The sequence below is a fragment of the Drosophila hydei genome, unplaced genomic scaffold, assembly GCF_003285905.1.
Source record: "Drosophila hydei strain 15085-1641.00,03,60 unplaced genomic scaffold, DhydRS2 tig00000001-arrow-pilon, whole genome shotgun sequence".
Lineage (NCBI taxonomy): Eukaryota > Metazoa > Arthropoda > Insecta > Diptera > Drosophilidae > Drosophila > Drosophila hydei.
Genome location: NW_022045643.1, coordinates 4,723,952 through 4,737,915, shown reverse-complemented (window position 1 = coordinate 4,737,915; position 13,964 = coordinate 4,723,952). Strand labels below are relative to the sequence as shown.

At 40.2% G+C, this 13,964-nt stretch overlaps 1 protein-coding gene across 3 annotated transcripts; it reads left to right on the top strand.

Annotated features, from left to right (window-relative positions):
- Positions 1-475: 475 nt before the first annotated feature.
- LOC111601688 (putative phospholipase B-like lamina ancestor) lies at positions 476-13,746 on the top strand. Of its 3 annotated transcripts, none has more exons than XM_023318394.2 (5): positions 476-1,170; positions 9,627-9,684; positions 10,825-11,626; positions 11,686-11,802; positions 11,864-13,746. In XM_023318394.2, exons 3-5 carry the CDS (start codon positions 11,367-11,369, stop codon positions 13,470-13,472), a joined length of 1,986 nt encoding a protein of 661 aa, XP_023174162.1. In that variant the 5' UTR covers positions 476-1,170; positions 9,627-9,684; positions 10,825-11,366; the 3' UTR covers positions 13,473-13,746. The 3 variants fall into 3 exon arrangements, with proteins under 3 accessions (XP_023174162.1, XP_023174164.1, XP_023174163.1); XM_023318396.2 differs by lacking the exon at positions 476-1,170 and adding an exon at positions 2,794-2,853; XM_023318395.2 differs by lacking the exon at positions 476-1,170 and adding an exon at positions 5,403-5,495.
- The last annotated feature ends 218 nt before the right edge of the window (positions 13,747-13,964 follow it).

The following is a 13,964-nucleotide window of genomic DNA, read 5'->3' as shown; positions in this document are numbered from 1 at the left end:
TTATTGTAAAAATATTAAACAAAAAAGTAATGAAAATAAATAATTTTAATGAAATATTAAAAAAATAATCAAAACAATTTCAAAATAAAAATATAGTTATTTTAATATATAAATTAATATTTTTAAAAATATATAATATGTATGGGATGTATTGCTTATATACTCTTTTTAATGTAATTGTCATTTAAGGGAAGTGTTTTCGTTTTATTTTAGTAGCATACATTAGATTGTATGTATTTATATAATTTTATTTATATTTATAGTTGCTATATACCGAATATAAAAAATATTTAATATTTCTTACAAATTTCGACAACAAAAACTTCAACTCAAGCAGTCGAGTGTAATTCAGCGGATCGCCTCTCACCGAGCCGATTGGCTATGCAACACTTTTGTTGGATTTCGTTTGAGGGATCTGGTGGTTGGTTTGGTCGGTTGGGTTTGGTTGGCGCTGTGCCGGACGATTTGCTCAGTGCTCAGTTGAAATTTGTTAACGGAGATCGTCGGACGTGTAATTTTGTCGTCCAAGGCGAAGATATCGCAGAGTTTTTCTTTTATTGTTCGTAAACTGTAAATCGTGTTCATTGTCTTTCGATTTCGCATTTATGTGCAATTGCTTCAACTAAAAGTTTATGCATAAAGCAAAAGTGAAGGCGCCATAAGAGCTACACAGTAAATATAAAGATAATATAAATAAAAGAGAAACGCCACGTTCTCGTGCTCTACAAACACATACGCGTGTGTACATACGTATATACATATGCAACATATACACACACAGTGCACAGCATATAATTAGTTAGTTGCCTCGCATAGCATAGCAACAATCGGAAATTTCCTCAGTCAACAGAAGACTCTACACACTTTCTTTAAATATACTATTATCATTTCCACGAGCGTTGAGCGCACTTTGTTAAGTGATTTGAAAGCAAAAAGTCAGAAACTAAATCTCCCAGTGCGGTTCCAATGTAGCCCTTCATGGTTAATTAACACGAGCGCGTTGTGTGACTATATAGCTGTTTCGTGTTAAAACTAAATCTATAAAGGTGTCACATCTTACAAAAAAAAAAAAAACGATTATTATAGTTCACTTAAATACAATTCGTCAACAAATTCCAAACAATCAACAGCGCAAACTTTGCGTGACTCACCAGCCATACACATTTTCCGGTGAGTAGATCACACATAATATATTTCGATCAATCAGTTGTTGACATAACTATGGGTAGTACCTAGAAGTTACTTAATACTCGTTGTCAAAGTGTTAAGGGGCTTGACTACACGCGCGCTCGTCCACTTAAGCAAATATTGCATGCCTGTGGAGAAAGAAACGTGGGTAAACGCCGACACACTCCATGACTATATAACTAGGCTATCTGAAATAAGGTCAATAATTTCATATATAATTCGCACTTCTATTTTTCCTCTGTTTTTGTATATTGTTTGTCTATTTTCGTACGTACGGCAAATGCAAATGCGCATATTCGACGGGCTGAGATTACAGATCAGGGTTTTTTTTTACTTTTTTACTGAAGAGCAACAGCAGACATGACTGAACAGTTTTTGGGGGTTGTTCTGCACGATAGTGCGATGAGTGTGACCTGTAGCTCAGGTCCAGTTCATCGGGAGTTTTCTACTCAACTAAATCAGTAGACAGGAGCAGAGATTACAGGTGATGGGAAAAATTATTAGATTGCTGATTGGGACTTTTCCAGAAACGCAGCAGACATGGCTAATCAACTATAGAGTTAGTGTTATTGACAAATATAACTTATTTTAATCTTGTCTAGAGCTTTTTTAATCAACATAGATGATCATATGATCGTATTTCTAGATCATCTGTTTGTTAACTGGTGATCGTCTAGAGATCATTTAGAGATTATTAAGAGATCACTTAGAGTTCATCTACAGATCTAATTTTTCCCTCATCTTGAACTCAACCTCTTGACCTCCCCCAGAGCTCATCTATATATTATAGAGTCCATTCTTACTGCATCTAGAAATTAATCATTATCTAGACATTATCTAGGCCTCAGAGCTCATATAGAGCTTCTATAGAACTCATCTAGATCTCTTTTAGAACTCATCACGAGCCCATATAGAGGCTATCTAAGCCTCATAGAAGATAACTTAGACCTCATCGAATCTTCTATTTTGCTAACTTTTTTGCTCGTTTGGAGCATTCTAGAGTCATCTGCTGTTCACCTCCGTAAAGCTAGGCGCTTATCTCTGCTGATCGGGGAACCCATTTCGATTATATGTGTACTTTACTCCTATACATTTTGCTTTTGCCAATTTCACTCTATGTTGATAGCGCTATGTGGCAACTCGAACTGAGTCAAGTGCAATTAACTGAAGGCCCAATTACCTTGTGCTTAAACCCAAATTGAATTGGAACTCGCAGCCGGAAATATGATAAAAAAATGCTCAATGTATGTCTCATCGATAGACCTTCAGGCGTTGTTTAACGTGCTAACAGACTGGGACAGGTGAATAGGGTCACATGATCGTGTTATACGGGAAAGAGTGTGGCAGGCAGATCTCAGTGCATCACGGCGCTTATCTCTCGCAAATATGTAAACAAAGCGGCAGCTCCACAAAAGCATCCAAAAATAAATGAAGTATTTACGCAGACAGCTGTTTGCGGCTCCAGCTGATGTTGTTGTTGTTGATGCTGTTACTGTTTATCTGCTTTGAGTAGATAAGATTCTTACAGAGCGACAGCTTGATGAAGAACCAAAATCTTATAAGACTTCAGTTTAGATTCCACGACAAAGCTGCGAAGTATAGCTCGAGTATAAATGCTGTGAAAATTATAGAAAATTGCTTCAATATGGAAAATCTAAAGTTTGGGTAAAGAATGCAAATGAAATATTGTCTACAAATATGTATACCTATATTTGGTATTCAGCAAAAGTAAAAGTTTAAGGCAATGACCTAGATGCTGCAAATCGTCTTAAATTACCTCGAACACGTACGTGCCTGAGTGCATACCTGAGGCTGCCTGGCAACAGAAAGTTCAAGTCGGTTAACCAAAGATCTTTAGGTTTGTAGATCTCAAGCTGTTGTTGTAGAAGTGACGGCGATCAAGGAAAAATAAATAAAAGACAATTATAAAAAATAACTATAAAGGCAAGCCGTAAGCTAAAGGCAGGAACAAAAGAGTAGAGAGATAGAGAGAGAGGGAGAGGGAGATATAGCACAGCAACAGCTTCTATCACAAGCGAACGAAGGCGGCCGGTCTCTCCAAAGAAGTTGCCAGGCGGCTTACGACAGACAGGCAAACAAGCAGACGGAGAGACATACGGACAGACAGCGGCAGACGGCAGACGGCGCGATCATTGGGGGAAGCTATTGTATCTCACAAATACGCAGACAGAAAATGAGGTCAAAATCCTTGAGGTTCTTGTCCCTCAGAACGGTTGAGACTTATTAAGAGCTCAAGAGCTAAGCTTAAGAGTTAGAGCTGCCACTTTAGCTCTTATAGCTTTGATATAGAGCGGCATTTGTGGGGGCAAGAGTGTATATCATATGATCATTTATTGTATATACAACTTTGTTGCATACAATTCATTTAGAGTTATGTAAATGCCTGGGCAATTCATCAACAAGCCCTCTTTAATTAGTTGTTAATTGAAGCAGGCAGCCAGTCAGCCAGACAGCCAAGTGGAAATTTCATGTCAATTAAAATGTCTCATGATTGACCCCAAAAACATGTCAAAGACACTTTATTGTAGCTTGAAGAAAGTTTTGCTGGGAAAATGAATACGTAACGAAATTTTTCTTTACTTGAACTGCGCATTTAACTGACTGCCAATTCTCAACTATGCGGAAAGCTCTAGACTCGACTCAATTCAAAGTCAATTGTCAGCGGATTCACATATGGAACTGATGCTTAATGACGCTGTGCATAATTAACTCGAATGCAAACGATTCACTAAAAATAAGCATTGACAGCTTTGACTGTTCTATTATATGATAATACAACTGCTTTTTGCTTTAGGCCCCATCATTTAGATGGATTTGTTAACGTCTCCTTGGCGAACCGGTTGCAAATTGTAGATCTTAACTGATTTTTAACTAAAACTTAATTTGTTAACTTAATTAGCTATCTTTTTAATTCTTTAATATCATATTTTAGTAACTTTTTAAGCAGTTACAAAAAGTGACTGGTCAAATAATAGTTAAAGCAGCTTTAAGAATTGCACTGAAGTTTTCACTATGAATGTTAGCGTTATATTATCTCACCTATTGTTCTATCAAAGTTGCGGCTGAAGATCAATTGATAGTGTTACAGATCACATATTAAAAGCAGCTTCGAGCTTAGCAGAATTTGCAGCGTTCATTTTGATTATTATATCTTTAGAGTCAAAAAATAAACAATTCTTGAAGAAACCTTGAAGTCTCTTAACAGGCATTGTTGACCTAATATTAGCAGAGCTCATATATGTCGGATGTCTACAGTGATTTATAGAAATCAACATGCATATCTCAGCAGAGATCTACAGAGTTATGCAGAGATCCACAGAGATTCACAGAGATCTACACAAATCTGCAGAGATATAAAGAAATCTACACAGCTCTACAGAGATCTATCTACAGAGATCAAGAGAGATATTTAGTTCAAAATGCAGAAAGTGGGCTTAAACAGTTAGCCTAACGAGCTTGATCAGTATCGGGCCTACAGATCATCAACAGACAATCTGCAGTTCATTCATAAAGATCTGCAGCGCAAATACATAATTCCTACAGCCAGATCATATACTTCTGATTGCCTCACTTGTACAGGGTATTTAGCTGAATGCTCCATTAAAAATTCGCTGTGGCATGAAAATGTGATTGCTCGACAGTTGGCAGATGGTCACGTGCGTTGCTTAGCCTCGGAACAAGTCGCAACTGATAAATGCATGGCTTGCCATATTAATATGCTCTGATGATATGTCGAGTGCATTAGCTCATAGTTCGAGATAGCAGCACCTGCCACGTGCTCAAAGGTTGGCTGTGGCGCAGCACTTGACAGGCTGTACGAATTGGATCTCGTTCGAGGGTCGCAGACAAGCGGCCAAGTTCAATAGAACAACGTTGCTCTGTACAAATTGTAATCGAACGTAGAATCGCTTGTCGGCGCTTGTCGAATTTTCCGCTCGGTTCGCTCGCCAAAAAATTTCGCTCGCTGTCAGTTTTGGTGGAAACGTCAAGGCAACCGGTTGAGATCGCGCGAAAATTCATTTTCACACAAATTTCTTGCGCATTGACGTCGTTATTATCTTCTAAGAAGCGCGGTTACATATAACATATATAATCTTTTGGCTAGGCAGATTTTTCCGCTTTTTGGCTGATCTATTTAAGTGTTGGAATAACCAAAAATAAATTACAGAAAATATATATATTTAAAATAAAAAAAGCCCAATTTTATAATTTTGGAAATTGATAAATATATTTCTTTTGTGTGTGAAAAACAGCTGAGTGTATCTAAAATAGAATATTTGATAAAGGTAAATGAACTAACGAAAACTGATCTTCAAGAGGAACTATGAAGTCTGGGTTTACATACAGCTTATATATTGACTAGGAAGTATCAACGAAAACAGCTGTGCTGTGCTATAAATAAAATATATTCTAATGAAATATACATTCAAAAATTTGTCCATATTTTCCATATTTTCCAGTGAATAAAGCATATAAATATTAATTGCGGAAACATTATCGGAGCTGTAACTAGTTGCGAAGAAAAACGAATTCCTTTTTATATTATTTAATATAGTTATTATTCTATTTATATTGTCATTCCATCAAATTGTTTGTGTGTATAAATATTTGTTCTTTCATAAAAATTCCCACATCACAGTCAAAGTCTATTGTTCTTTGATGAACCTTTAGCTGATTAGCATTTCATCATCAATAACATCTCAGCGGCGATCTGTTAATTGCGTGTTTCAATCACAGCCAATTTATATATAGAGTATATAGCTGCTTTAACTTGTTAATCACGCGACTAGGTGGAAGTGCCTGCCAAATAGCCGACAAATCACTGATCTTGCCAGTGTTGTATAACTGTTTTGACACGTGTGCTAACACAGCAGTCATCGCGACGTCTGGACTGCTTTCCAAACAATAATGTTGACGATTCTGATATAAGCTGAAACAGTAATCAGTTGTCCGTGCAGTTCTCGTTCAAATTGTATTTGCAGTAGCAGTGGCAGTGGCAGTGGCGGTAGCAGTTTTTTATTACACTTTGTATACCCTGAAACCAGTGAGAATGTGTAGACCTGTAATATTGTAAGCTAGGTATGTCTATATGAAGGAAAGTAAAGTATATCTACTATCGCCAAGTATTAGGAATTTGTGGGTATAGAGCGTCTGTCTGTCTGAGCTGTACTTCAACCTTGCCTCTATCTGTCATTATGTTCGTATCTCTTCGCTCTTCTCACAGCACTATATACTTGAAGTCTTTTACTTAGAATACATTTATACAGCTTGTGCTGTACATTAATAACTCTTTTTGATTTATATGAAATCGATAAATATCGATATGGAACTCTAGTTAATTCAGCAAATCGTAAGATCAAGAAAGAACTAATTTGACTTGAAGTATTTACTCCACTCTATGGATAACTTCCATACATTCCTTGAGCTTGAGTCGTTGCACAGGGTATCTAACTAGTCGTTCACTTTAATCTACTCGCTCTGCCTTAGTTGCCTTCAAGTAAGTTTACAATTTCGTTGAGTTTCCCAACGGACGGCGCGTGGCAGCGGCACAGCTAAGCGCTTCTTTTTCCATTGCATCGAGTGTCCAAGCACAATTGATTGACCGATATGATACGAGACGTATATTTGCTTGTATTACAATATTTTGCATGGATTTGCATATTTATGCTCGCTGAGCTCTTTTCATTCAGCATAAATTGAGGCTCACACGTCGGCGACAGGTCGCAACTGTTGCCAACTGAGCGGCGGCGCAGCCATTGAATTATGCATGAGCCGCGTTAGCAGATGATCTGCTGCCTGCCTAAGGTTTCCATCACGTTTTGGATACATGAACTGCCTCGTAATACTTGCCCATTTCTAAATTTGAATACATCTGTTATTATTTAGTTAAGGAAATGGGCTGCTCGTTGCTCGTTGGCTTTTAGTGCAGTAATTATTTAAAAATTATTTGTTAGCTTCAGATTTTTATTGATAGGAAAACTTAAGTATGTCTATGAATATTTTCTTATATGTTTTCCTTTATTTATTTTGTATACGTATTTAATTTATCGCTGTTTATCAAAAGGCAGGCACATAGAACTTGATTTGTGGATAGAATCATTTAGCATAAAATGAATTATTTGAGTGCTCTACTAATGGGTACAGTTAGCGCAAAAGCTTCAATTCTGAATGTTCCCATAAATCATAGGCATTGATATTGTTTATCTTAGGAAAGTTCCAAGTAAACGCCCGACCGGAATTTTAGCCACTGTTGCTTCGAGTGTGTCTAGACTGACAGCAGCATAGCTAAATATTTTCACAATGTATGCAATCTTATCAATGTTTCAGTTGGGTTGAGTTGAAACGGGGCTGTTTCTGTCTGGACATATTCAGAGTACTTTGCTATCGACTAAGTCAATTATTTACAGTCGACTTAGTTGATTGATTGGGCTGACAAATCACTGGAAAAAATGAAAATGCGACACAGTTGCCAAGGCATATCATATGATAATATCCATGTATGTATCTATATAATATCTAGTTTAGTTGAGTTGCTGCAATGCGCACTTTGAAGTCTATAAATCAGCCATGTACGCTGCTCACATCTAAGCAAAAATAAAGACAAGACCAACTTTGTGTGCTGCATAAACAAGAGACGATAACGATAATAAAACTTAATTAACTACAGTTAGCTTTCTAGGGAAAAATAAGAAAAATAGACGTCAAACATTTGACTAAGCTTATGGGCATTAGAAGGCTACGTTAGCTCTCAGGCTATTGACGTCATTGGCAAACTTTACTAAAGGCTTTATACCTGGCCGAAACTTGGCGTAGTTCAACGTGCAATTGGCAGCTCGTGAGCGGCTGCATGACTGACAGATTTTCCTAGCCTTGACGCCAATCACATGATCATTCGTTTACAATGCAAATCAATTTGGGTAAAGTTGTATAAAAACAAGGAAGGGTGCTCTTGGCGGGTATGCTCGACGGGAGAATGCCCTGAAACCAACTGATGGCAATCCTAATTAAGTGTGGAAGGGCAAGAGGCATTAAGGAAAGAGGCGTTAGCAATGATCGAATCATTGTACATATATCCATTAAAACCCAAATAAGACTATCGATATTTATCGATTTTAACAAATCGAAAAGTGATAAATGGGTACCTTGGTTTTATTATATAACAATTCTCTAACTTTGTTGGTTATCGAGGCGTATAGAAAGATGCATATACAAAGAAATAGGCAAACAGATAGACGCAGTATTTTTGTTTGTGCTCGGCTTGAGTTTCTCCTGTCTGTAACCTACATTTGAAAAGATAAACTTTAGCCTATTTAACCAATTTAGCCAGGGCATATAAAACATTGATGTGCTTAAACAAAAGTAAGAAAACACCTTTAGACAGACATGTAGAGGTTGGCTTTCCTTCCATTGACTGCAGCTGCTTTTCACTTGTTTATTTTCCCAAGTGAAACGAAAATGAAATTAATTTCATATTGGCTAGCTGCAAAAAGCAAACAATCAATGCGCACTACAGATGGAGTCTACAGTGTGATTCACTGCGAAATACCTCGTGATTCAGACACAAAATGAAGAAAATCAGTTATTAAATATCATTAAAATGAACTTCTCATGCCGTTCAGTAATCAGCATTGCTAATGATTTCCAGCGAAATGAAGTGTCGACACTCATTAGGCCAGAACGTGTTCATAAATATGTGTATTTAAATTGGTTTAAGCTGGTCAGCTGATCAGTTGTCTGACAGTTTCTTAACAGTTGCAATTAATTTAAAAGGGGACTACCCAGAACTTGACATAAATACAATTAATCATCTGCAAAGGCAGTTGAGGAGCGAATTCAACTTCAACTTTGGCTTCAACTATGAACCACATTCGAGACTGAATATTTATAATTCCCAAGTGGTTGTAACTGATTGCTGCTTAATGCTGTTGTAATTCCCAACTCCTTAGATTGCCCATTCAGGTGAATTTGTCTAGCAATTAAGAGACCTGAAGAGCAGTGGCTGCTGGCTTGATTAGTTGCCATTCGCGCCAATTGAGCTTTAACATCGCAAGACATCAATTCAAGTGGCCTGTGCTCCAATTCAAGTGTCGCCAGGCCCACTTAGCTGCCGGGGGACCACCAATCAACTGGTCACGGCTCATATTTCATCTGAATAAATAAATAAATAAATACATTTGAATAAAATCGTTGAACTTGTGCGCGTGCGCAACGTTTTCATAAATATTTTACATAAACAAAGTCTGGCCAGTCAAGGGAGCTGACTTTATAGATTAGACTGAAAAAACAAATACAAAACTGTTGAGCGTTTGATTTGAATGTTATTTAGGGACTGGAGGCGCCGCCTTTTAAGATTTGCCCACAGCAGACTAAACAATCCACTTATTTTATTAACTTTATATTTCTCTTTCTCCTTGCAGTACTTCAAATGGGTTGACTTGGGATATTTAAGCTTCCTGGACCCGGGAAACAAAAAAGGTAAGTCAAAATGAAGAAGTGAGCAGTAAGAGCTAAGAACTAAATATAATAGAATATAAATTTAGTAGTTAATGATATTATATAGAAAGAAAAACTAGAAAAACCCTTTTAGAATAAGCTCTAGCTAAAGGCAACTCAGTCGTCAAGCAAATGGCAAATGCTTTTCATATATTAACTAAACTGAAATGTGTTTGATTCCTTGATTGATTGATGCTTTGCTGTGCAAAATATTTGGCATTTCATAGCTGACAGATGAAAGTTTTTAAACACTCAATATATGCATAAGAACAACAAGAAAGTCGAGTGAATTAATTTGCTTACATGAATTTCATATCAAATAATTCCACGTGCCCGACAATTTGCGATCTATTGAAAATAGAACGCTCAACGGGGCGTATACGCAATTTGTTTATCTTTATAAAACAGTTGCACAAGTTGATGTTGTATTCGATTCGATTCAAAATTCTAATTACAAACCATTATATTCCGCCTTTACAAGGCCATGAGCTGCTCAAAGCACATATTATTCAGCGTGAGGGGGCGGGGCAGGCATATGTTGCACCACTAACTAAATAAGACAACTGACATCATTTACAGATTTATGAAGCTTGACTTTTCTATGCTTAAACTAATTTATGATGTGAGAAACACATAGATGGAACAGGTGGGTGAGTGTTTACTGAGCTGTGAGTGCCATAAAAGTGCGCCACATCCAGATCCACTCGGATCATAAAGCAAATATATGAAAATAATTTGGAAAATGTTTACGCCACGAGAGAAATAAGAAATGTTGCCAAAGTTAAGATTTAGTTGGACAGATTGAGGCATTTTGATGGGCTGCCGTTGCTTGGACATGAATTACAGTCCGAGATCGTGGCGCAAAAAGTCTAATTGAGACGAATTACAAACTGAATTGAAATAAAGGCGAATTGTTTATTATTATTGAGCAGCAAATGCGCTTTGTATAAATATTTAGACCAAGCGAATAATAATGGGCGTTCTTTTCATTTAAATAGACGAGCCGACGTCATAGAGAAATGCCTTTCAAATAGTATAATATAGGGCAGATCTTTAATATATAGTGAATATGTGAGTTCAATACAATTTACTTAATGTTTCCTTTTCACATCCATTTTCCAGGGATAAACTTTGATCTTATGTAAATTGAAATAGTTTGGACGCGCCATAGATACACTTAGCTGAGCTGCTGCTACTGGACATAGCAGCAAGAAGGCAACAACCACACACACTCAGACAAGCAACCAACTGCACCACACGTAGACCAGGCATTAACATAGTTTTGGAAATAATTCTCTTTTCGATTGATCACCGTTTGAGCCACTGCCCAAGAGCAGCGACAACACCGATGAACCAAACGGCCGTTTCGCTTGACAGCGCGGCCACCGTGAAGAAGAACAGCAGCAGCAGCAGCAGCAGCAGCGGCAGCGGCAGGAACTGCAGCAGGATACAGGACACACATCCTGGCGCTTTTGGCCAAGTGATTGCCATCAAACTGGGCCACTCCTACGCGGCACGCGCCGACCTCAACTATTGCCGAGCCGAGTGAGCAGCGCACTCAATCACAGACAGCATCGCCCCAGAGAGCAGAGTTAACCAGAATAGGCCAAGGCATAAGTTTGTATAGATTTCTGATTTGAAGCGGCTTCAAGACGGACGGCACAATGTTGAAAGTCGTTGGTGCATCATGGCAGAAGACGCGTATAGGCACGTATATACTGATCGGAGCCGGCTTGCTGGTGATCGGTGCATTCTTTATCGGCTATATGGATCGGCCCGAATACGATGGCACCTACTGTGCGACCGCGTTCTGGACGAAGAAGGTGGGCTTCCAAATCGAGAATTGGAAACAGCAAAACGATTTGGTTAACATACCCAAGGGCGTGGCTAGAATATGCTACAAGGATTCTGTCTATGAGAATGGGTAAGTTCCATCCATGCTCTCAGCTAACAGATTTGCTAACGTCCAGGGATCCCTTGCAGTTGGGCACAAATTGAGGTGGAAACGCAGCGCAGTTATCCAGACTGGGTGCAGGCCTATGCTGCTGGCATTCTAGAGGGTTCGCTGACCTGGAAGAACATCTACAATCAGTGGGCCAAGTAAGTGTGACTGCCATCCATCACATCCATCTGCAGCTGCTCATTGCTCTCCTCATTCTAGCACAATTTCATCGTCTTGCGAACGTGATGAAAGCTCGCAGAAGTTTTGCGAGTGGCTGCGCGATCTGCTGACCCGCAACTATGAACATCTAAAGGAGCAGGCGGCGGCTAAAGCTGAGCACGATCACTACTGGCATCAGTTGCATTTGGTGCTCAATCAGCTGGAGGGCATGGAGACGGGCTATATTCGCGGTGCCACACGCGCTCGCTCCGACTTGGAGGAGGAAATTCCACTGTCCGACTTTCTGCTAATGAATGCTGCCGCTGATATCCAGGATCTGAAGATCTACTATGAGAACTATGTGCTGGCCAATGGCACTGGCACCGCCGAGGTGGGCAGCAAGAACTTCTTTTTGCCCAGCGCATCGATGCTGACGAGGCTGATGCGCCAGGAGCAGTCGCCGCAGCTGCTGCAGCTGCTCTTCGGTCACAGCACTGCAGGCAGCTATTCGTCCATGCTGCGCATACAGAAGCGCTACAAGTTCCATTACCATTTCTCGCCCGATACGCGCAGCAACACGGTGCCCGGTGCGGACATCACCTTCACTGGCTATCCAGGCATCGTTGGCTCCACGGATGACTTCTATGTGGTCAAGGGACGGCAAGTGCAGTCCATTGTGGGCGGCGTTGGCATCAAGAACGAGAATCTGACAATGTGGCAAGCCGTGGACGTGGAGAACATGGTGCCACTTGTGGCACGCGTCATGGCCGCCAATCGCATAGCTCAGAATCGACGCACTTGGGCGCGTGCCATGGCCCGGCATCCGATAACGGGTGCCAAGCAGTGGATCACCGTTGATTTAAACAAGCTGGGCACCCAGGACCATCTGTACAATACGCTGGATGCGGACGAGAAGCACGACGATGCGCCGGTGGCAGTGAATGAGAAGGACAACGCGGCCATCAGCGAGCGCCATGATCAGCTGAAGAACATGGTGTGGATAGCGGAACAGCTGCCGGGGCTTATGCACAGCAAGGATGTCACGGAGCGCTTCCTGTTGGCCGGCAACTCCACCTGGCTGGCCAATGGAGTGCCCTACTTCGAAGAGATTCTGAAGGCTAGCGGCGGCTCCAGCGACAACTACAGCGAAGATCACACACTGACGGCCGCTGAGGAGGCCGAACTGACCAATCTGGAGGCTGTGGATAAGTACTTGCGTAATCACGGCTTTCGCGGCGATCTGCTGGGGGATGAGTCCATTGCCTATGGCAACATCGACCTCAAGCTCTTCTCCTACAATGCACGCCTCGGCATGAGCGACTATCATGCCTTTGCCGGACCCATTTTTCTGCGGCTGCAGCATGCGCACGCCCGTTCGCTTGAGGAGGGCCACGTCCAGGTGGTGGATAATCAGGCGGATCAGGCAGCGCCCGCTGCCATTGGAGACGAGCGGCTCAGTGTGACCATAGACGATGCAGCTGCTCTGGCGGAGCTGGAGCTGATCACGGAGCGGCGGCCGGTGCGGAATGATATGAGGGCCATTGCGATGAGAAGGATTGGCAGCGGTCCGTTCAAATGGTCTGAGATGACCAGCCTGGATGATGGCAATCACGAGGGTCATCCCGATGAGTGGAACTTTGATAAGGTGTCGCCCAAATGGGCGTGGTAGCCTGTCAAAGCTAAACTATTCACCTAAAATCGCAATAGAACAAATTCCCAATCGAATTTCAACAGCGACAACAACCGCGAAGCAATAATTGTACCTAGTTTTGTAATTTTAGATTTGTCTCCTGTGTGTTCCTAGCTCTTAAATCGTAAAATTGTGTTGCGTCCATAGTCATAAATTGTAGTTGTGCCCGTAACATATCAATGTCAATTATTGTCTTCCAGTTGATATTTGTTTTTATTCAAAATTTTAACGCCTATAGTCTCAAATTTTAGCTAATAGTAGTAATTTTTTATATATAAACTGAAACAAAACTGCAAACAATAAAATGTTGGATTTATTTATGTGAAATGAAATTTAGATTTCTGTTTAGTGAAGACAAGAACCAAACTGTGCAGCGCCATCTAGCGATAGCTATCGCACAGTACAGCACTATTCTTATGTGTGGAGTGCGGATGCTGTGGATGTTGTGGATTGCATGTGATTTTAAGTGAC

Excerpts from the sequence above, each read along its gene's own strand:
- LOC111601688 (XM_023318394.2), top strand. The coding sequence starts at position 11,367 with ATGTTGAAAGTCGTTGGTGCATCATGGCAGAAGACGCGTATAGGCACG. Across the intron at positions 11,627-11,685 it reads GATTCTGTCTATGAGAATGG|TTGGGCACAAATTGAGGTGG; the intron begins GTAAGTTCCATC and ends GATCCCTTGCAG. Across the intron at positions 11,803-11,863 it reads ATCTACAATCAGTGGGCCAA|CACAATTTCATCGTCTTGCG; the intron begins GTAAGTGTGACT and ends TCCTCATTCTAG.